We start from the raw sequence: 24,083 nt of genomic DNA on the forward strand, positions 1-24,083 counted from the left end.
AAGTTCTGGTTCTTACATTAAATCAGTGGTTCGAAACAGCAAGTCCAGACACTCCAGGATGATGATGGCATTGAAACAGAGGATGACACACGTAAATCTGAAATACTAAACACCTTTTTCCAAAGCTGTTTCACAGAGAAAGACCACACTGCAGTTCCTTCTCTAAATCCTCGCATAAACGAAAAAATGGCTGACATCGAATTAAGTGTCCAAGGAATAGAAAAGCAACTGGAATCACTCAAGAGAGGAAAGTCCACTGGACCTGATTGGATACCAATTCAATTCTACACAGAGTATGCGAAAGAACTTGCCCCCCTTCTAACAGCCGTGTACCGCAAGTCTCTAGAGGAACGGAAGGTTACAAAAGATTGGAAAAGAGACAGGTAGTCCCAGTCTTCAAGAAGGGTCGTCGAGCAGATGCGCAAAACTATAGACCTATATCTCCGACGTCAATCTGTTGTAGAATTTTAGAACATGTTTTTTGCTCGAGTATCATGTCGTTTTTGGAAACCCAGAATCTACTCTGTAGGAATCAACATGGATTCTGGGAACAGTGATCGTGTGAGACCCAACTCGCTTTATTTGTTCATGAGACCCAGAAAATATTAGATACAGGCTCCCAGGTAGATGCTCGTTTCCTTTACTTCCAGAAGGCGTACGATACAGTTCCGCACTGACGCCTGATAAAGTACGAGCCTACGGAATATCAGACCAGCTGTGTGTCTGGATTGAAGAGTTTTTAACAAACAGAACACAGCATGTTGTTATCAATGGAGAGACGTCTAAAAAGTAACCTATGGCGTGCCACAGGGGAGTGTTATGGGACTATTGCTTTTCACAATATATATAAATGACTTAGTAGATAGTGTCGGAAGTTCCATGCGGCTTTTCGCGGTTGATGCTGTAGTATACAGAGAAGTTGCAGCATTAGAAAATTGTAGCAAAATGCAGGAAGATCTGCAGCGGATAGGCACTTGGTGCAGGGAGTGGCAACTGACCCTTAACATAGACAAATGTAATGTATTGCAAATACATAGAAAGAAGGATCCTTTATTGTATGATTATATGATAGCGGAACAAACACTGGTAGCAGTTACTTCTGTAAAATATCTGGGAGTATGCGTGCGGAACGATTTGAAGTGGAATGATCATATAAAATTAATTGTTGGTAAGGTGGGTACCAGGTTGAGATTCATTGGAAGAGTCCTTAGAAAATATAGTCCATCAACAAAGGAGGTGGCTTACAAAACACTCGTTCGACCTATACTTAAGTATTGCTCATCAGTGTGGGATCCGTACCAGGTCGGGCTGACGGAGGAGATAGAGAAGATCAGCGGCGCGTTTCGTCAAAGGGTTATTTGGTAACCGTGATAGTGTTACAGAGATGTTTAGCAAACTCAAGTGGCAGACCCTGCAAGAGAGGCACTCTGCACTGCGATGTAGCTTGCTCGCCAGGTTTCGAGAGGGTGCGTTTCTGGATGAGGTATCGAATATATTGCTTCTCCGTACTTATACCTCCCGAGATCACGAATCTAAAATTAGAGAATTCGAGTGTGCACAGAGGATTTCAGACCGTCATTCTTCCTGTGAACCATACGCGACTGGAACAGAAAAGAGAGGTAATGACAGTGGCACGTAAAGTGCCCTCCGCCACACACCGTTGGGTGGTTTGCGGAGTATAAATGTAGATGAAGATGTGTAGAGCAATGTGCATGCCATAAAAGAGCAAGACGATGACCTAAACCACACTGTAGATTGGGAAAGGGAACCATGCGAAGAGCAGGCCGAAGAAGAGAGACTGCAGCCTTAGCCACTATATCGGCCGCCTCGTTTCCACGGATACCAACATGTCCTGGTATCCACAGGAATGCCGCAGAGATGGTCCCCAAGTGGAGGCAATCCTGAATCCAGTGGACCAGAGGGTGGACGGGATAAAGAGCTTGGAGACTAAGGAGAGAGCTGAGCGAATCTGAGCTTATAATATACTGTATCCACTGATGGCGACAGATATATTGGACAGCTTGGAGAACAGCGTAAAGCTCCGCAGTAAAAACAGAACACCGGTCGGGAAGCCGAAATCGATTAGTTGTGTCGTAAAGAATATAGGTACTCCCAACACTAAATGACTTTTTAGAGCCGTTAGTGTAAATAAACGTGGCAACCCTCATTTGTGCGCACAGAGCAGCAAATGCCCAACGATAAACGAGAGAAGATGTACCAGCCTTGGGAAGCTGACAAAGGTCACGGAGCAGGCAGGTCTGGGGGCGGAGCCAAGGCAGTGCTGTACCCCAGTTGTCAAGCAAGTTTCAGCAAAGTAACTCCAAGGAGGCGTCGAAAAAAAGGCCATGGGTCGGATTAGCAGGCATGAAAGACAGATGGCTAGCATAACGACTCAGAAGGACATCTTGCCGATTGGACAGCGGATGATCAACAGTCTCAGCATAAAGGCTTTCCGCAGGGATGGTGTAAAAAGCTCCAGACACTAAACACTATCCACAGTGGTGGATGGAGTTGAGACACCAAAGAATAGACAGCCGAGCAGAGGAGTAAACTATGCTTCCATAGTCCAATTTAGAGCGCACTAAGGCTCGATAGGGGCCTCCCCAGGAGGTACCATTCAGAACACGGAAGTTGTTGACAGATCGCAGACAGCGAGCTGAAAGACAGGAAACGTGGGAGGACCAGCACAGTCTTCTGTCAAACATAAGACCCAAGAATTTAGCGATGTCTGCAAATGGAAGGTCAATAGGGGCTAGATGTAGGGAAGGTGGAAGAAACTCTGCACGATGCCAGAAATTGACACAAACGGTCTTACTGGGAGAAAAGCGGAAGCTGGTTTCGATGCTCCAAGAGTGGAGATGATCGAGACATCCTTGAAGACGTTCAAGAAGGCTGGTCTGTTGAGAGGTGTAGAAGATCGCAAAATCATCCATAAAGAGGGAGTCCAAGACATCGGGAAGGATACAATCCTTAATTGGATTTATGGCGATGGCAAATGGTACAAGCCTTAGCATGGAACCCTGGGGTACCCCGTTTTCTTGGGAGAAAGTACAGGAGAGAGTAGTGTTCATCCGCACTTTAAATGTGCACTGCCATAAATTCACGAATCAAAAGGGGCAGCCAACCTCGAAAGCCCCAAGAGAACAGTGTCCTCCAACAGGTATCGCATGCTCTCTCCAGATCAAAAAATATTGCTACCACTTGGCGTTTCCTGAGAAAATTGTTCATGGTATAAGTGGAGACAGAAACAAGGTGGTCAACCGCAGAATGATGCTTTCGGAAACCGCATTGCGCAGGTGTTAAAAGGTTTCAGGACTCCAGCCACCAGGCTAAACGGCAATTTGGCAATTCACCATACGCTCCAAAACCTTACATACACTACTTGTGAGAGAAATGGGGTGACAACTAGAGGGGAGATGTTTGTCTTTTCCAGTTTTCAGAACAGGGACGACGATAGCTTCCCACCATCTTCTGGGAAAAGTACTGTCGATCCAGATTCAATTATAAAGGCGAATGATGTAACGCAGACTATGGTATGATAAATGCAGCAACATTTGGATGTGGATACCATCCGGTCCTGTGGCGCAAGATCGAGAAGAAGAGAGTGCATATTGGAGTTCCCGCATGCAGAAAACAGTATTATAGCTTTCGCTATTTTGAGAGGAGAAAGCAAGAGGTCGCACTTCCGCTGCACATTTCTTCAGGACAAAGGCTGGCAGGTAATTTGAAGAGCTCGAAATCTCAGCAAAGTGTCGACCCAATGAGTTAGAAATTGCAACGGGGTCCACTAAGGTATCATGCGTGACAGTGCACCCAGAGATCGGGGAGAAACTAGGCACTCCAGATAACCGTCGAATTTGACTCCAACTTCTGAGGAGGGAGTGAAGGTGTTAAAAGAGCTAGTAAAGAAGTCCCAGCTTGCCTTCTTGCTATTGCGGATGACGCAATGGCATCGCACATGTAACTGTTTAAAGCAGATACAGTTGGCCAAAGTAGGATGGTGGCGAAAAATGTGAAGAGCACGTCGCCACTCACGTATTGCATCACGGCACGCCTTGTTCCACCAAGGAACTGGGGGGGCGCTGGAGCAAATCCGAGGTGCAAGGTATTGAACATTCCGAGGCTTTAAGAATAACTTCTGTAACATAAGTGACCCAATTGTCGACACTGGGAAAGTGACGGTCATCGAATGTCGCTAGAGACAAGGAAAGTGTCCAATCGTCTTGGGCAAACTTCCAGCATTGCGGGCGCATATATGGCAGTGATGGCTGTAATCAAAGGACACGTGGAAAATGGTTACTCGAGTGTGTATCAGCAAGAGCGAAACATTCAAAGCACCTAGCTAGCTGAACAGTACCGACCGAAATGTCCAAATGAGAGAAATTTGTCATGGAGGCAGACAAAAATGTAGGGCCCCCTGTGTCGAGGCAAACAAGATCCGCTTGGTGGAAGACGTCAATCAATAGGGAGCCTCGCGGACAAGGACGCGGAGATCCCCAATGCAGGTGGTGGGCATTTAAGTCCCCAACCAATAAATAGGGAGGCGGGAGTTGGCCAAGGAGATGAAGGAAATCAGCCCTTGCCATCAGTGTAGACGATGGAATGTATACAGTACAAAGAGGGAAAGACTGACAGCAACAGCTTGGAAAGAACTGTTTAAGGGGATAGGGTGATAATGGGCAGTATCATGGAGAAGAATTCTAAGTCCCCCATGTGCTGGAGTGCCAGCAACAGAGGCGAGATAAAAACAGACCGATTGGAAATAAGGGAAAACAAAGAAATCATGGGGACACAGCTTTTGTTTCCTGAAGGCAGAAGACGACAGGCAAGTAGGATCGTAAGAGGATCTACAATCAATCCTGACCAACTCTAATGCCGTGGATATTCCAACGGATAATTGATATAAGAGTGGACAGAAAAGGGAAAAATCATACCATGGTTGCTCTCAACTGAGCGACTGCTGAGAGCCGGCGGCTAACAGCGTGGAACAGATTCAGCCAAAGGCAGAAGATCCCGATCCACAGGTTGTTCGGGGGCAGCTCCTGCTACCAGTGATCGGCTGGTTGATCGGCTGCAAGCAGTGCTCCTTGGCGGCACGGAAGACTGCCGAGGGCGGTTACCACCAGATGGCGCTGTAGATGAGACACGCCATGGTGGAGAAGGAGAGGAACTTTGTTTCTTATGAGCCTTCTTGGAAACAGGACGTTGAGATCGGGGAGGAATCTATGATCGTGAAGTCGGAGTATGTAAAAAAATCTTCGCGAGTTACCTCTTTTTGGGAAGTCAGGGTATCTGATTTTGGGGCTCGCGATTTAGCAGAAGCCGATGAAGGGTGAGCCGTAGAGTGAGCAGGTGATAGTGGGGAGGTCGAATGGGTGGTCTTTGCACTGGCCGATCTGACGACCGTGATACTAAAGGTAAGATCACAAGTCTGCGTGGCTGCCTCCTTAGTAGACCGAGGAGATGCAAGGACAGTGCTATATTTACCTTCTGGAGGCACAGTGGGCTTTCGACTGGTGAATTATTGAGCAGCAAATGTAGACACCTTTTCCTTCACTCTGATTTCCTGAATAAGCCGTTCATCTTTGAAAATGGGGCAATCTCTAGAGGAGGCAGCGTGGTCACCCATTCAGTTGGTGCAACGAAGGGATGGATGTGGACAAGCATGGGCATCTTTGCCACACGTAACGCATTTGGCCGGATTGGAGCACAAGTGGTTGGTATGATTAAGCTGCTGACACCGATAGCAATGCGTAAGATTGGGGATGTAAGGGTGAACTGAAATCATCTCTTAGCCCGCTTTAATGTTCGATGGAAGTTGAACTCTGTTAAATGTCAAGAAGATAGTACGGGTTGGAACCAAGTCCTTGTCAACCCTTTTCATGACTATGTACAGCCGTTACGCCCTGATCAGACAGGTAGTTTTGAATTTCCTCGTTGGACAATCCGTCGAGTGAGCACGTATAAACCACACCGCGTGATGAATTTAAAGTGCTGTGCGCTTCAACCTGGACAGGGATGGTGTGTAGCAGTGAAGTTCCTGTAATTTTTGTGCCTGGAGGGCACTGTCTGTTTCTAAAAACAAGGTGCCATTTCGTAATCGGGAACAAGACTTTGCAGGACCTGCAATTGCGTCGACACCTTTCTGAATAATGAAACGGTTGACTGTGGAGAAGTCTTGACCTTCGTCTGACCGAGAAACAACAAGGAACTGTGGCACTGATTGAAGAATTGTCCGTAGCTGGAGTAGATATTAAAATTCATGGAGAAGAAGTAAAAACTTTGAGGTTCGCCAATGACATTGTAATTCTGTCAGAGACAGCAAAGGACCTGGAAGAGCAGTTGAACGGAATGGACAGTGTCCTAAAAGGAGGATATAAGTTGAACATCAACAAAAGCAAAACGAGGATAATGGAATGTAGTCAAATTAAATCGGGTGATGCTGAGGGAACTAGATTAGGAAATGAGACACTTAAAGTAGTAAAGGAGTTTTGCTATTTGGGGAGCAAAATAAATGATGATGGTCGTAGTAGAGAGGATGTAAAATGTAGACTGGCAATGGCAAAGAAAGCGTCTCTGAAGAGAAATTTGCTAACATCGAATATAGATTTATGTATCAGGAAGTCGTTTCTGAAAGTATTTGTATGGAGTGTAGCCGTGTATGGAACTGAAACATTGGCGATAACTAGTTTGGACAAGAAGAGAATAGAAGCTTTCGAAATGTGGTGCTACAGAAGAATGCTGAAGATACGGTGGATAGATCACGTAACTAATGAGGAGGTATTGAATAGCATTGGGGAGAGGAGAAGTTTGTGGCACAACTTGACTAGAAGAAGGGATCGGTTGGTAGGACATGTCCTGAGGCATCAAGGGATCACAAATTTAGCACTGGAGGGCAGCGTGGAGGGTAAAAATCGTAGAGGGAGACCAAGAGATGAATACACTAAGCAGATTCAGAAGGATGTACGTTGCAGTAGGTATTGGGAGATGATGAAGCTTGCACAGGACAGAGTAGCATGGAGAGCTGCATCAAACCGGTCTCAGGACTGAGGACAACAACAACGTGATGACACTGAAGGGCAGCTGAATGGAAAGGATAGTGCATTGGAGAAAGAGGGTGGGGGTAATTAACATGAACTAAGGTAAAGGAAGGCTAATAGAGTTATGACAAATTAAATCCATCTTTGCTGAGGGAATTAGATAAGAAAATCGGGGGGGGGGGGGGGGGGGTAGATGCATGGGGGCACAACAGTGTTGGAGGATGGGGGAGCACACACACTTGCACTCTAGCTTGTTCAAGGATTTTTCCTTTAAGTGTGCAAGTTTTACATGTACCTGTCGATGAGTCGAATCGGCATTTCTGCTATTTGGAGAGTTGTCTCCTTTACTCCTAAATTATTTAATGTAAAGTGTCTCACACATACTGTAAACATTACTCACTTTATTGAACGGAATGGAGTACTTTCTCATTACTCTCGGAGATATTAGAGACATTTTGTGCCGCAGGAAGGCAGGACAGCTTTTTGAAGCCTCAGGGAAAAATCCTGTTGCCAGACGCTCAAACCTGCGACCATGCTCTGGTGGGATGGCATACCTGTAACAGGTAAGGAAAAAATTACACAGAATAGCAGTACCATACAAGCAAATTTCAGGCTATGTTTGAAGATTAAAGTTCATTCCTCCAAGATAACACATAGACGCTGAAAATCTCTTTTTGCCCTAAGGCAAAAAGAGATATTAACTGTTTGAAAATATTTTTGTTTGCACAAAAGCCACACAAGCTCAACCAAAACATCCATACAAGCTCATTCTGCAATCTGCAACTCACTTTACTGATTACCATAATCACACAATTTACTTCCAATGAAGAATGACAATTTTGAATGTTGACTTGCATGCTTCAACTTTTATTTTTCCTATCTACTGCTCCATGCTTCAACTATATGATTAGCAGTTGCCATCATTTCTTTAGTGTTTGTATTCTAACAAGGATTTTTAATTATTAAATTACAATTAAAATACCTTTACAAGCAAATAACAAAAAAATAGTATCATGGCACTCCGTAACAAAGTAACTATAGCTCATATGGTACTATGGAACCTGACGGATAACTCAATAAATAAATTGATTAAGAAACCTTTGTGTATATGGTGTCATGTTATCCTTGTACATTCAAGTTTGACACTTTTTTTGTCCAGTCCTACAGCCTCTTCTTCATTAAATTGGCTTTCTTGGTCCTGTCCCAATCTTTATTGTTTGCCCATTCATGAGCTCACTTACCAGCTGAAGAATGAACACCTTCCTGTTCAGGTTATTTTTGGTTATGTGATTGAAGATGATCCATGCATTCACTGCTGCCATCTCTACGATATTGTAAAACACACACACATCAACTGTCTCCTGCAAGCAACCTTAGTTGAACAGTTAAGAATTATTTTAACGCCCATGTGTTCAGAGCACACTTGGTGGTGGACTAGAAGGTAACACTTAAGTTTCTTCTTGCTTTCCTTACTCACGGTTGCTTCCGCGTGTAGAGTACTGAGAATAATGCCATTCTTATTCTTACTCCCTCAGTACACTGTTCTAGGTCCCCCTGGTTTATCGGTCTATTTTAGGATGAATGTGGGAAGCGTATCAGAATTGTTCCCATTAACAACGTTTACTTCTGCCAGAATTTCATGGAAGCTGATGGACACATCTGTTGTCACATCCCTTCCCCAGTTTGAAATGACTCCACAAGGCGAAGAACGGCACACTTTCCCTATTACTGGTTGTCTCGTCAGCTCTGCAAGTGTACTTAAGATACCACATCTGCAGCAATTAAAAACTTGAGTCCACATTTGCACATTTGTTTGGCATCAAGTAGGTAAATCTGCTCATTCCTTTTCTCGGGTAACTGCTCACCAACTGCAATAGTGTCACAGGTTGGTACCAGCAGAGGCAGTTTTGCATGAACTCTTTCATATTTCAGAAATGCGAGCGAATTTGTCAGCAGGGGTGCCTCGAGCTCGGGATGATTTCTCTCAGGTTTGCAGAGTATCTCTCGTCATTTTATCCCCAACCTAATTAGGCCCCTGAGGATGTGACAAACGACATTGAGCACTTTTGCACAAAGGGCACCAGTTGAGTACACGAAACCAACCATAGCCTCAGATTACTCCAAAAATATGGTCTAAGTGAAGCATTTATTCCATTCTGAGCATTTGGTTGTGTGTGTTTTTTATGACATGCAGCATTCAATCATCAGATGGAAGTCAGTAGGTCCTGTTGACAGTCATCCAATCAGTAGCAAGTAAACACGAAGTGCCTTCCTCTCTCCTTAAGGGTGTCCAGAACAGTCCTCCTTCCAGGAAACAGTATGTCTGTGACCTTCCATTCCATTCCATCTCTAGCTGCTATCTTCACTATTGTGGAAAGAGTTGAGATGGGAGTCAACCACTTACAGTCGTGTTCACTTCAGTCAACTGTCTCTAGTAGAAAATCACCACCCCCTGAATATGATAATCCACTTTCTAGTTCAGCATCTCTGTTGAGATTATGCAAAATTTCTTCATTAGCAAGACCCTAATAATGCAACATGACTAAAAACAGCACTATCTGTCTGATGAAGAAAGTAATAATAAGAATACACAAAATACAACTGAAAATTATGTTACAATGTTTGACAAAGTATGTATCATCACTAATGGTAGCAACTGTTGAATAAAGAAAAATACAAAACAAGTATCTCCGTAATTTTGAAAGCAGGAACATACTAAAAAGGAGTTAACCACGGGCTCAACAAACACCTCGCATTGATATTTTCACACTTCATAAAATCTAGAAATTGAACAAACTGCATTACACTGTTGTCAAAAGTAGAAGAGATGAGGCGAAGTCACAAAGTTTGGAGAAAGCATCTTGAAGACCGAATTCGTTGCATCAGAATTAAAAGTTGCAATGTGTGTTTAAAGCCCTTTACTGTTCTATGTCAATATTCATAGCTCCCTGATGGCAGCTACCTACACTGTTTATTTTTTCTGGAAGTATTTTTGCACTGTAGCATGCTACAGTGTGTCTATAAAATGGATTTTAAAATTCGAGTTCTTTTGACAAAGAAAAAATATATGTTCCACAATCATTTTAATTATGACAGTTATACATTTACTGCAGATAGTGCTGTAAACCACAATTACACACAAGAGACTATATGTGTTTAAGATCCCATTAAATTTGGGCTTAATACTATTATTGCCACCAGCCAAACAAAAAGCAGTTTAAATATAGCATTGCTCAAAGCTTTGGGGAATCTCTTAGTGCTGCTAGTATAAAAATGTAATGTATGTCGCAGAATACTTAAGATTACAACGTTATCTTTCATCATGCAATAAAAGAAAAGCAGATGATAAATTGGTGAGGGTTATCATTATTTTTCTCGTGTTTTACTTTTCAACAAATGTACTATTGTTTTTATTTTCCTGAAAAAAGTGCAATCTACATTCCAGAAGAAGTAGATCACCACATCCTATACAAGAGACCCAATAACACAGACAACAAATAAAATATCAGTAAGAAAGTAAAAAACCAGCAATGAAAAACGAAGCCAGACCTAACAGCCTGCACAGAGCTGTTGGGGGAAAATGTAATATTCCATTGGTGTACCGTCAAATGGGATGATTTCGGTTTTGTCATTATTTTGATTGTAACTTTCAGTTATATTGTTAGATTAAATTGATTGTTACGGAAGTGGTAGGGTATATGTGTAACGAATAAAATATCCCAGAACCAGAAAGTGTATGTGTTGGTATATTTACCTGAGGCAGTTGGGGTGACTTCGTCACATGTGTTTTTTAAATCTCTGTCCAAAGTTACAGTATATAGATAGTGAATTCAGACAGTTACTGCCTTTTCTTAAATTCTATGTGCTTTTTATTATATTTTGGTGACAATTTAAACATTTTAAGGTAGCTCTTTGTTACGAATAAGTGGTGTGGAATGATACAATGAATTTTATATATTACAGGTAAGTTCTGCACGAGCTCATTTAATATTTTCGCTTAAGTGAACAGAAAGATCTTCTGACTGTCGTTTGAGAAATAAATGTGCCCATTCTTCTCCTGGCAAATTATTACGATTTTTTTTTTTCTCTCTTTTCAGTCAGATTTATCAAGGTAGCCTTTAACTAAATATCTAATATCCAATTTAGTGAAGGGAAGCCCCAATGTGCAGCCCTCAAGATACCTTGCTTCAACATTTCTTCTTCATCATCATCATCATCATCATCATCATCATCATCATCTAGCACTGGCTGCCTTCCCATTTTTTTTTTCCGGATGTGCTTTCTGCACTTTATTTTGTAGGGTTGAGTTAGGTATACCATACAAATCTCTCACTTTTCTGTACGATAATTTACCACTCTGAATATCACGAACAGCTTTATCTAAAAGTTCCGGGTCATAATTACACCGTACTGTAGCACCTTTCCTGTTCTTACACATTCTTGGCATTGTCCGAAATCACCCCACACAGTACACATTTTTACAAAAACCTTCGTTATTTGATAACCTTGCACAATAAAACTCAACAAACTTAAACAGAAATTGTCTCAATGCTGTTAGCTACTGAGCACATCAACAATTACAGCTACAATAATGTCCCACTCGGCGCAACAATAGAAAGTTTCCACTACGATAATGCATGGATTTGTAACACAAACTGTTCGTCAATTATTCACCTAGGGAAACAATTGACGCAAAATAAAAGTTGTGGGAAGTTATAAATGCAATCTTGCACTTAAAATAACTGGCACATGGATGTTAAAATAACTCTTTGTTTCTATGCAGTGGCAAAGAGCAAATAAGCCATACTGTCCAAATTCGCCCCGGTGTCCAAAATCACCCCATTTGACGGTATCTTAAAAAAGTGAAGATAATGCTATTTCTGATGGAGTCTGAAATCTCATGGATTGTGATAAGAAAAAAAAATCATGGCCTCTCACATGTACATCATTTTAAAAGGTGGTGCTGGCAAACTTCAGAGTCATTCCATATGAAATCAATAAAAACACCTTAACCTTAATTTTCAGAATTTATCATTTTATTCCACCTATCAAAATAAAATAAAATCTAAAAATAAAAATTTCGTTTTCAAGTTATGAATTTTTAAAGTTTTCAAAATTGTGCAGTTTTTTCCATGTTTTGAAACCTTAAAATGGCCAAACTCAAAGCATTTGAAATACAGACCAGAAATGTATACCACTTTCTTCAGTTTAACACAGGTTATAAAAATTTGCTGCCTGACTAAATTCATTAAAACATTTTTCCAAAATGAAAACTTTTTGAAATACTGAAAACTTAAAAATTGGATTTTTTTATGGTATTCCCTAGGAAACATGTGGAAATAAATTGTATTTTAACTATTTGTTAAGTCGACTGCATCTCAACTGCACTTGGTTGGTAAGCTAATTCATTAAGCCACCGTTAAAATGAAATTACTGAGTACTAATTAAGCAAACAACTATAAGTGTACAATAAACTATCAAAATATGAGATCAAGAACCAGACCATTAGTTGATTTCACACAGGCTGATCCCACACACTCTTTTGTGACCAATTCCTATTACTATCATCAACATGGATGGAAAATTACACCACATACAAACAGCTTTTTATGTCGACATACGACTTTCAACGCAACAGTGGTTCTTTGAAAAGCAAATTAAAACAAGTTAACACATTAAGCCACTGCCAAAAATGCTTGAAAGTGACAAAATTAACCTCACCCATTTCATGATCACAAAGAGCAAGCACACGCTGCCGATTACCACATCCGAAGTATACCAACATCTCAGACACATTTTAACCAAAGAGCATATTTCAATACTGATTAAACAGCGGAAAGTCCAGGCTGCCATACCAACAATATTATGAAAAGGATAGATTGCTTCTCACCTCAAAGATGGCATGCTGATTTGGAGACAGGCACAACGAAAAGACATTCAGCTTTCAACTGAAACCTTCTTCAGTAACACACACACACACACACACACACACACACACACACACACACACACACTTGCAGTGGCTGGAGATAGCCGTCACGTGTGAGCAAGGTGTGCTTGCTTGTGTGTCTTGTTTCTGAAGAAGGCTTCGGCCAAAAGCCCAATGTGTAACAGTTTTCACTGTGCTGCCTGCAACACAATGTGTCACCTTTATGATGAGTCGCAATCTATACTTTTAATAGTGATCATATTGCGGTTACTAAGATATTGCAAAGAAACATGTCAGTGAAAACAAATATGCACAGATATTCTGTCAGTCAAATACTGTGACAGGCTGCTCATTACACTTAGCAATCTGAGGACTGAAAATTGGGGGACAAAAGGAAAGAGCTTACAGAACAGTGCTGAAGCTAAAGACAGCCTCCAGAAATATATCTCCCATAAACCTGCAACAAACAGTATACAGAAAAATGTTCTTGTAAGTTGTTTTTTAAGTTCAAGTTCTGGGTCTACAGTGAGAGCAATGGTGACTGTGGTGCAGATGGTAGTGATATGTTCATGTGGTAGGAGTGTGATGTTGCTAGAGATGACCCAACTACTTCTAATTAATCAATTAGTGGTATTTGTTCTGGTAATTGAATTCCAATATACCAATATTTCTTTCATAGCAATTCATTTTATGCAATCTATTATCCTTATGACATGGAAAGAAATCTGACTGTCCACATACCATCAGCCGAAGTTTGAACATTTCATGTTGACTGTGTCCTGTTTATGATTGCTGCCAACATAAACAATCTAATAGTTGTGGCTCTTAAGCAGTGCCACAAAGTTGTGTGTATCAATTCAGCAAGAATGACATACCAAGCTTGGCTGTAAATACAGCCGTAACCATGTTAAATGCTACTGTCCTAAAGAAACAGACACAGAAGTTTGCTGAAGTCTGAGAATCACTGGTACAGTTACTGGCTAGTGCAGATAATTTTTGTAGGACCCTAATTTCAATACAGCACAAGCAGAGCTCTTCCACAACAACAAACAAAGCTAATTTACTGTCTGAAGTTCCGAATACTTACACCAACATGTAACTGACTGAAAATCTCTGCACTTCTGGAGAGACAAGGATGCAGTGTACCTCTTTCTGTACAGTGTGTCTAATGCACATCTTGGGACAGTGGTTCTGGGGTAGAATACACAGAAGAATGGTGGCCAATACACAGTGGCCAATTTTCACTCAACGAGCTAGGAGAGTTCAATTATTCGTTCGGAAGGGGCATGTTTGCCTGCTTTCAGACACACACTGCGATGACAGAGTCAAGGTGCACGTGCTGCAGTTTTTCTCAAATGATTTTACAGAAACTATTCAGTGAAAAAAATTCATTTTTATGTTATAGTTCTATTTGTCAGCTCATGATGACATTTTCACTAGGAGTTTTATTTCGTCGAATGACACGTCCTTTGTTTTAACAGTGGGAAAGCATATCTCAGACTTAAGTTAATGTTAACTTCACAGTGCAACACATTTTTAATTAAGTTAGTGAACTTGTTGAGTCAACTTGGTGGCAATTTGCCAGTACAGTGCAACCACGTTTTACACAACTTCTTATTCTTTGCAACACTTTTAACGAGTTTTTATAGATGTACTTGTACAGTATGGTACTACACACAATTTGTAACACGTTTTCCGAAACGTCAATTCCAAAACAAGACATCAATGTGGATTACCATTATGACAGTACAAGAAGAGTGCTGGCCAGTGACGTCACAGGTATCACATGACCCAAATGGAGTGTTTTAGTGGGCATTCAAATTATTTGAGTTTTTAGACAAGAATAGTGAAATTCAAGAGTAAAAAATCATGACAGATGCATAAAATGACAATCATTTAAGACAACACAAGGCCAATGTATGTGCTCCTAATCTTTAGCCCATTTTAAATTTCCACTATTACATCACTTTTCTGCTTTTCAGATTTATAAACTGGTAACCAGTCTTCTGTTCTCCCTTCGTTAAACATATCTGCCTCCTCAACTTTATGTTGACTTCTGCACCTATTTCCAAAGCACACTTCTTTCTCTACACTAACACTAAACATCCCCAGGCCCCAAAATACAAAATTTGATGTTTACCCAGCCCACATCTGAAATCCACATATTGTGCCCATATTATCAACAGTTGCAGAACATGACTATGTCTTCTCATAGCTCTTACACAAATTTCTTAACAGGTTTGAGTAATATTACATACAAAGAAATGATGATATCTGAATAAAAAAGGCATATGAGAAACATTTTACATCTAATTTATTCACTTACCATGTCTTTGGTGCCCCAAAATGGAGATAGTTAATACTATAGAGATCCATATCTTCTGTATGCCATGCAAAGGTGGTTTTCCACATTCCAAAATACAAGTATGCGGTGTTAACTCCATCTATGCTAATGCCGTAATCCTCATTCACATAATCTAATATGGTTCCCAGATGGTTTATGTTCCACACCTGCAGATAATATGACATACATAATAACCGACAAAACAGTAATATTTTATAAAATAAATAGAAATAAAGCTGAACATTATTCTTATTTTTAGAATAAAACACCGAAAGATAACATGACAAATATGAACTTATCTCACAACAATTAAACAAAATCTATACCATAGTATGTAATATTTAATATTTTTCACGAGTTGGCCTGTAGTAAAAATATAGAGTGATGAAGGCAATATAAACAAAGAAGAACATTGGCAATCTCAGTTATTTATACCTCATAATTCTTCTCTATCTATATACTTTGGTATGAACAGCTATACAATGGGAGGGGGGGGAAAAAAACAACCAACTGGCCATCATTCATGCAACCCACCATATACAATAAAACGGAGAACGCAAAATTGAAATGCATTTTTACTCTGGAATTTCTTGTCAGAGCTGCTTAACAGTTACAAATCTTCAAAAAAACTGTACTGTAAGTACTGCAGGCAGAACCAAAAAGAGCACAGAGAACCATCCCAGCATTCAGAGCTGCTAGTGCCTTTGATTCCAGGCGAAGACTACAAACAAATCGTTATCACACAACAATGACCATCTTCAGGGCTGATAAAAGAAGAAGCCTCATACCATCATAATATGATTAAATCAAAGCGGCATCGTCAAAGGTAATACACAAAATTATTTTGGCACTGCCAAACACACTATTATAATACAGTGTAACTAAGGCCACAGTGCAGGCTGAATCATAATTTGATCATCATGTTACAGAACATTATAACTAATGTCAAAAACCAAATTTTACTCTGTATTATTGCTAATGTTTAACATTGTTTCTTTCATTATGTTTATCATTTTTTAAAAAGCAACATATAGAAGTGAAGTCATCTCCTTGTTACCCTCTGCCTGTCCTCACATAATGAAGCCATATTCTTGCTCTATGTAATTTGGTATTACAACAATATTATTTAACTTGAAACATGTTTTACTTTAGTACTTAAAGGGTTATTATCCTTTACTTATCACGGATAGAGAATTCTTTTAAGTTTCAGTTATTTAATTACGCTGGGAAGTGATTCGCTTGGTGACGTGTCAACTGCCCGCCATCGTATGCACAGTTGGATTTGTACCAATAGAACCTTGCAATCTAAATTTCTTATGGCAGAGTCCAATTACTGTTTCTGTGAAATGCAAATCACCTGTTGTATTAAACCTCATATAATTAGTCTGCCATCAACAAGCTTTTCCACTCCACAATTATGACTCTCCACCTGACACTAAAAGTAATCAGAAATTGCAGGTAATTGAGTCACATTTAGCCAAGTAGGAGCTATAATATTAATTAACATTGAAATTCTAACTACTCATGTTCTTAACTGTGCTCCTGCTGTTGTCACTGTTGTGCATCCCATTTCCAAACAATGGCCTTTTGGAGGATTATAGTCCAAACATTTTCTTAGACATTTATTCTTTTGACAGAATACATAATAAACCATTTAAGACTACTTCTGTTTTAATCAGATCTGAAGCTGGTCATTATGAAACAATATTCTGACAATACATTTGTATTCACCGACTAGAATCACATCTAAAAATTCCATGCTTGCTAGATAACAATATTTATTCGTGACATAATTGTAAAACTAATGTTTCTTCCTTGCAGAAGACAGAAGAATAGGTTGAGAAAGATTAAAGACGAAGAGCAGGTTAGTCAAACCTCAGTGTGTGACAAACCCACCTGTTGTGAGAATGAGGTGAGAAAAGGATGGGAAAGGTAAGTACTGGGCACCCATTTCGTCTCACCATAATTTTAGTTTTCTCAAATGAATTCTGTTCTTCCTACTCGTAAATAGTTGTATCATTGAATTTGTGTCACAGATAATTGGGGAGGGGAAATATGAAAATAAAAAAGTGACTAACTAATATTATTAACATGCAATAAGATTTCTAAGGTGACAACATTTGCTGATCCACATAGTGGAATCATTTACTGATCCATCTAGTTCAATTACAATGGAGGAAGCATTTTTAAAAGAAAGTTAACTGCCACAAAGTCTGCTGATTAGAAACCCATGAAAACGGTTCTTAACTGTTCTAAGTTAATAAACACTCACTCACATAAATGGTTACGAGTACTGAAACAAAAATTCAAATTGATTAGAAAAGACTGAAGAAATGTATAAAAATCTCCCAGAAAAGGTCAATGACTATGTACAAGTGCATCGTCAGTTATTAAAACTCTCAGGGTACATTATTCGACACATCATAATATAGGTAACAAATCAATTTAACAATGACTACCTGCTGACCATTTACAGTGAAATTTATACAGCAGTTGTGGTGGGGAGGGGGTGTTAATATTTAATAATGGCAGTAAGGCTGTTACTCTTTTGCATTCTTTAAGCAGTAACTTTCAAGAAATGATTATTTCAAATACAAGAAGCAGCCAGGAAAAGACTTGTCACTCAGATTCAAATTTAGATTTTCAATAAGCCAGGCGTTTTACAGTTTTGAATAAGTTATCAAATACACTGGAAGCAGCATTATTCATCCCTCACTGAGCAAAAGTCATTTTTACTGCAGAGTAATGGACTATTTTGATCCAGTAATGAATGGACATCATTATTACCTCTAAACTGGAAGACTGTGCACAACAAATCCCAACACAAAACATACTCTTACGTCTTGCGATGTTATAGTTAAAATATCTAACTCCGTAAACATTTGTGTGACATAATCCATATCTATATTAAAAACAAAGATTCCAAGACATACCAAGCGGGAAAGTGCCGGCAGACAGGCACAATGAACAAAACACACACACACACACACACACACACACACACACACACACACACACACACACACACACAGAGAGAGAGAATTACTAGCTTTCGCAACCGATGGTTGCTTCTTCAGGAAAGAGGGAAGGAGAGGGAAAGACTAAAGGATGTGGGTTTTAAGGGAGAGGGTAAGGAGTCATTCCAATCCCGGGAATTGGAAAGACTTCCCTTAGGGGGAAAAAAGGACAGGTGTACACTCACACACACACACACACACACACACACACACACACACACACACACACAAGCAGCGATTGTACACCTGTCCTTTTTTTCCGCCCTAAGGGAAGTCTTTCCGCTCCCGGGATTGGAACGACTCCTTACCCTCTCCATTAAAACCCACATCCTTTCGTCTATCCCCTCCTTCCCTCTTTCCTGAAGAAGCAACCATCGGTTGCGAAAGCTAGTAATTGTGTGTGTGTGTGTGTGTGTGTGTTTTGTTCATTGTGCCTGTCTGCCGGCGCTTTCCCGCTTGGTAAGTCTTGGAATCTTTGTTTTTAATATATTTTTCCCATGTGGAAGTTTCTTTCTATTTTATTTACATAATCCATATCTATTCAGATGGGAGGGGGGGAGTTCTGTTCCTCTTGAACAGCTCTAGATTTTTGTTGTCTTTTGTTTCTTAGGAGAACTTCCAATGATACTCATAGTTTGGAAATACATGTCAAAGTTCTCTTGCTGTAACCTTCTGATTCTATTTTATAGTTAAAAAAATTTAATGCCTGTACAAAAAAACGATTTGTTTTTAGTCTATATTAGTACTGCACAGTGCAGTTACAGTTATTTGTTGTCAATTTTTTTTATTGCAAAGCCTTGTAGAAAATTCGAAACATCCAGATAATTCTATAACTGTAATCTTTAGTGAGGATCTTGCTGATTAACTTAACTGGGGTGTAGGGTGTCCTGTGAAAAGGGCTGTTTGAAATAACTTCTAAATGGAACCAAGGACAGTAACGCGTGCAGACTATTTGCATATCCAAAAAGGGTGATAAGACTAGAAACGAAAAAAATAATTAAAAATATGTCTTCAGTTTGGGAATGAGTGAGCTTATTGCCTAAATGCTTTGACAAAATATAAAAAAATGACAGTAACTGAACAAGGTGAAGTCTCCCATGGTGCAGATGATGCAGATTTTGCATCTGTTGAGGATGAATTACACTCACTGAACCAGTCTACAAAAGAGGAAACAGTTAGTACTGTTAAGAAACTACAGCCAATCAAGTCAAGTCATCAGCTGTATCCATAAAAAAAGAAGAGAAATTACTAAAGCTGTGGGGGGAGCAAACCAAAATAAAACTGACCACAATCTTGAAAGTAGAAATTCCATCTTCAGAAGAAAATGAGTCAAAGGAAGCTTGCACAATTTGTCAGGAATTTTTCTAATATTAATTCAGTTGTTGAATCATGCATATTCTACACTAAAAAGGTGCAAGCTCTAACAATTAAAGCAGAATTGTTTTTTTAAAAAAAAATGATTTTGCACCACATTTCCACTGCACCAAAATACATGGTGGACAAAACAAGAAACATATATCTGTGAAACCAGATCCCTACTATGATCATCCTGAGAGTGCCAGCAAAGAAATATACTATAATAAAAAGCAGTGAGAGGGAAATGATACATGAACAACTAAACTTATACCAGGCATGAGAAAGATTACACAAAAATATTCCCTGGAAGGTCACAAACATAACACTCCAACACCTGTAACAGTCTCCTACATGTAACACACACAAACACACTTGCATACACACCTCATACTTCACACCGTAAAGGTGTCTGTGAGCACAAAGGCTAGAGAAAACCTTTCCAATTAGATGGCTGAACCTGCTCCTGGGGGCCTACCGAGCATCTTTGCCCTACGACTTTACTTTTAAAACAAGATAAAAAGTATTGCGTTTTAAAGTGATAACACTGTACACATGTACTTCGTTGGCAACAAGCAAAATTCTTTAACAACTGTGATCAAAGGCACAAAAGGTTATCACTATTTCCAATGGTGCTCCTAGTCACCTTCTAAAATCACTACCAACAGTCTGAATCGACAACCTCGCTTGTGCTAACAGAATGTTTACACATTGCTGCTGTCCAGAGGAAAGGGCCTTGTGATTGTGTAGGCAGTCTGCTGAAGCACCGTGCTATGAAACAATCTTTCCAGCCCAATTACAGCTGTAATTCAGAATGCCAAGGATATAGAGAGGTCACACAGATATCCAGCCCTCATCCTGTTGCCCAAAGAAGAAAGTGAAGAATTCCACCAGCAGAACTCAGAAGAACGATCCAACCAAACTACCCTGTGAAAGGAATTCAGAAAGCCCACTTCTGATCTCACACTGAGAGTGAGGATGAACTAATATCACACTAACTTCAAAGAGCAAGAAAGAAGAAATTTCATTTGCCAAGTCAAGACCTTAAAAACAGCAGGAGAATATTCAGATTTACTATTTGCAAAGTGGGACACTTGTGGTCTGTGTACATAACTGACTGGTTGATTGCAGAGATTATAATCAGTTATGAGTTCAATGAAATCGTTGTGAACTTTATGCTACCATGTGGATTGGTTGCTGGATAGAAGTTTTCAGCTGCAAGACAGCAACACCATCATCAGTGCTCACAGTACTCACTTTCAGTTCAGTACGTTTTAAAGATTGTGGATGCCCCAGTTCCTCCTGCTTCAACAGGATGATATCACTCTTATTAAAAGGAAGATACAGATGCAGCTGAACTTATTGTTAGTTCATTGATTAGCTAATTTCAGTTCTTAACAGGAAGCAGAGAAGTTATGGGCTTTAAAACCTGTGAAGTTTTTGGAACTCTCATATATTTTTTGGAATGAATTAATATGTTTGAAAAATGTGTCTCTCACTCATCTTCCAGAAAAAATAAAATTTCACGCCAATAAGACTAGCTTTTGATTTCTCAAGACCTCTGTGTGATAATGCAGTAATTGAAAATGGTTTAACAAACAGCAAAATTTCAGCTGTTTACAGAACATTTTCAACTGAAAATTGGAAGTTCTCCTTTTCAGGGAATGATACTAATCAGGGTATGCAGGACTGGTATTTTAAGTTAATCAAATATATATATAAAACACAAGCAACTGTTCCAGAGATATAGCATTTCTTTCCAAAATGTGCACGTGCAAAATGGTGCTTGAGGCATCTTGGATCGGGAGTTTTTTTGGACAAAACAAAAATATACAAGTTTCTTACCCTGTCCTGATTTTTAAAATGGGTTACATTCAGTAATATCAGAGTATTAAGGTAACCTTTCTCTTAACTGATTTAATTAATATGATATGGACTGCACCATGATGTTCTCTTCAGTTGTATAACCCCTCTGTTTATTTCTTCCTCTTTTCACCTTCATCTTCTTTGCCTGGTAGTGGCTCGATATGAGCTTCATTTCATGCACTGTTACATCTCCTATCATTTAGCATATTCAAGGGTACCCACGAGGCCTATCAGTTTTCCGGTTTTACCCTTACTGCCCTCCCAATTTTCTCTCTCTAAGCTCACCATTCATCTTCTATCATACCCATTTCACCTATTCATGGAATTTGTTGCCCATTACTACATTTATAATTCTCAACAACCTCCAGCTGTTTCAATTTATCCAGATCCAATTGCCTCAATTTCTTACCTATCTTCTATTTCTTCAGTTTTAATCTGCAGCCCATAGTTAACCTAAAGATATAAAATGTACACACAGTCTGAACTGTAGCATAGCTACCAACACAACAGATGTCAACCAAAAGAAACCTCGAAAGTATTAATAATGGTATTGTGACAAAAAATTATAGCCTTTAGTCTAACAGAACAATGGTACACAAATATGACAATGAGTAAGAAAATAACTGATAATACAATATGCACACATATATATAATTAAAAAAAATCCTCTCAAAAAGATTTTTTTAAATAAAAGCACTTACATCAACATCTTTATCTGTTAGTGAGCCTGAGACATCTGCTCCATAAATTGGTGAACCATACATTATTTTCTTCCAGTACATGCTCTCGAGCTCTTCATAATCGCTGTGCTTTGGTGTATTGTAACTGAAACAAAGTTAAAAAATCCAATTGAAAGACACACACACACACACACACACACACACACACACACACACACACACACACAGACAGAGAGAGAGAGAGAGAGAGAGAGAGAGAGAGAGAGAGAGAGAGAGAGAGAGAGAGAGAGAGAGAGAGACAAAGTATACAGCCTTTAAAATCATAACTTGCAACGGAAACAAACATTTATTATTTATACAATACCCAACTATTATCTAGAGGCAAAAGTTCTCCATGTCTAGGACAGTATTAACATTTCCTACTGTTTGCTGTATTTTATTTTAACTATGGCTTTCTCTCTAATATTAATAATGGATAAATTACAAGAACCATAATGCATAAATACCGAAATCATAATTGTGGTAGTGATTTTAATGTTTGAAAAATCTTTCTAAAAATTTAAAACAGGTGAATTAAACTATGATTCAGCAATATTCTAATCTACAAACAATTTTTTTTTTGATGGGGATAATCATTTCTCCCAGACTCAAAACTTCTTTTATCTCTCACTATCCTCCACCAACATTTCCGACAAAGTAGGAGAATATGACAGCAACTGAACCAAGCGCATTACTCTTACAAAAACATTTTGCAGCAAGAACAAACTGCATGCACATAAAAAGAATGTGCAATTTAACACTACATAAGCTGCATATGGTGACCCTGCTCCTGACTTATACCTAGCACCTGACAGAAATCCTATGCATATCATGACACACAATTGGTCAACATTGTAAATGCCAATTTTTACATATAGATATGGATACGGAAAAACTCACCTATCACTGCAAGCTAGATCCCTGTATTCCTTAACAGTCATTGCTTTCTTCTGTACATTGATTTGAGTATAAAGACCAGGTTTTCCATCAACAACCTGACAGATTGGAGCTGGTATGTTCAAATCAATTTCATCTATATTATATCCCGATTTTCGTGGCACCCATTCTGGTGGTGGTATGATCTGCAAAAATAAGTCATGTCTAAATAAACGTGCGATTTTGTACTATGACATTATTATAATGACATTTAAAACTCTGATATACAAAAATAACTCAGATAAGATGTTTAACTCATCTGCATAAGTACAACAAAGAATCATTTGATGGTTTTATAGAAGGAAACAAAGGGAGTAACGAACACAAGAAACAAGCTGCGGTACGCTCGTACTGAATTCTTCAAATCATAACAAACACGAAATATTAACCGCCAGTGATAATCTGTGCATTCATCTAGAGATTGGAGGTTTACCGCACTACATATTCCAAATACGCGCTAATGTGTTTTCATTCATTCATTTGCTCATTTCACAAATTACGGTAGACAATTATCTTTCGAAAAAGACCAATAACAAATCTCCACCGGTGATTCGTTTGTGCGCCGACAAACAAAAAGAAAAGCAGAAGTATGATGCTTCACATATATTTACAAACTCGATGTTGAACAATGTTCAACTAGTAACACTAACAATCAGCAAAACATATTATTAGCTGTAACACTTTTACCTTAGCAACGCCGGCTTTGTGGGCGCCTTGTGATTCCATGTAGCCAATGAATTTTGAGAAATCTTTAAATTCCTCATAGGTTGGCCGAAAAACCATTATCTTCCGTTCTGGATTCTTATCTTCCATATTTTCTTTTTATTTTTCCTGCAAAATATGAATGCATCACTTCCATACCCAAACGACGCCAAATTG

General features: G+C 39.4%; 1 protein-coding gene across 30 annotated transcripts in view; it reads right to left on the reverse strand.

The window, feature by feature from the left end:
- Window positions 1-24,083, reverse strand: part of LOC126293757 (lysine-specific demethylase 4C-like) — a 332,566-nt gene that overhangs the window by 303,658 nt on the left and 4,825 nt on the right. For all 30 annotated transcript variants that reach the window (XM_049987134.1, XM_049987126.1, XM_049987129.1 and 27 more), the window contains exons 2-6: window positions 23,892-24,035; window positions 23,169-23,350; window positions 22,251-22,374; window positions 15,296-15,480; window positions 7,441-7,594 (exon numbers count right to left, since the gene is read on the reverse strand). In XM_049987134.1, the coding sequence (XP_049843091.1) occupies window positions 7,441-7,594; window positions 15,296-15,480; window positions 22,251-22,374; window positions 23,169-23,350; window positions 23,892-24,017 (771 nt within the window). In that variant the 5' untranslated portion in view covers window positions 24,018-24,035. The remainder of the gene's footprint in view (window positions 1-7,440; window positions 7,595-15,295; window positions 15,481-22,250; window positions 22,375-23,168; window positions 23,351-23,891; window positions 24,036-24,083) is intronic.

Source organism: Schistocerca gregaria, chromosome 10 (genome assembly GCF_023897955.1).
Source record: "Schistocerca gregaria isolate iqSchGreg1 chromosome 10, iqSchGreg1.2, whole genome shotgun sequence".
NCBI classification, from domain to species: domain Eukaryota; kingdom Metazoa; phylum Arthropoda; class Insecta; order Orthoptera; family Acrididae; genus Schistocerca; species Schistocerca gregaria.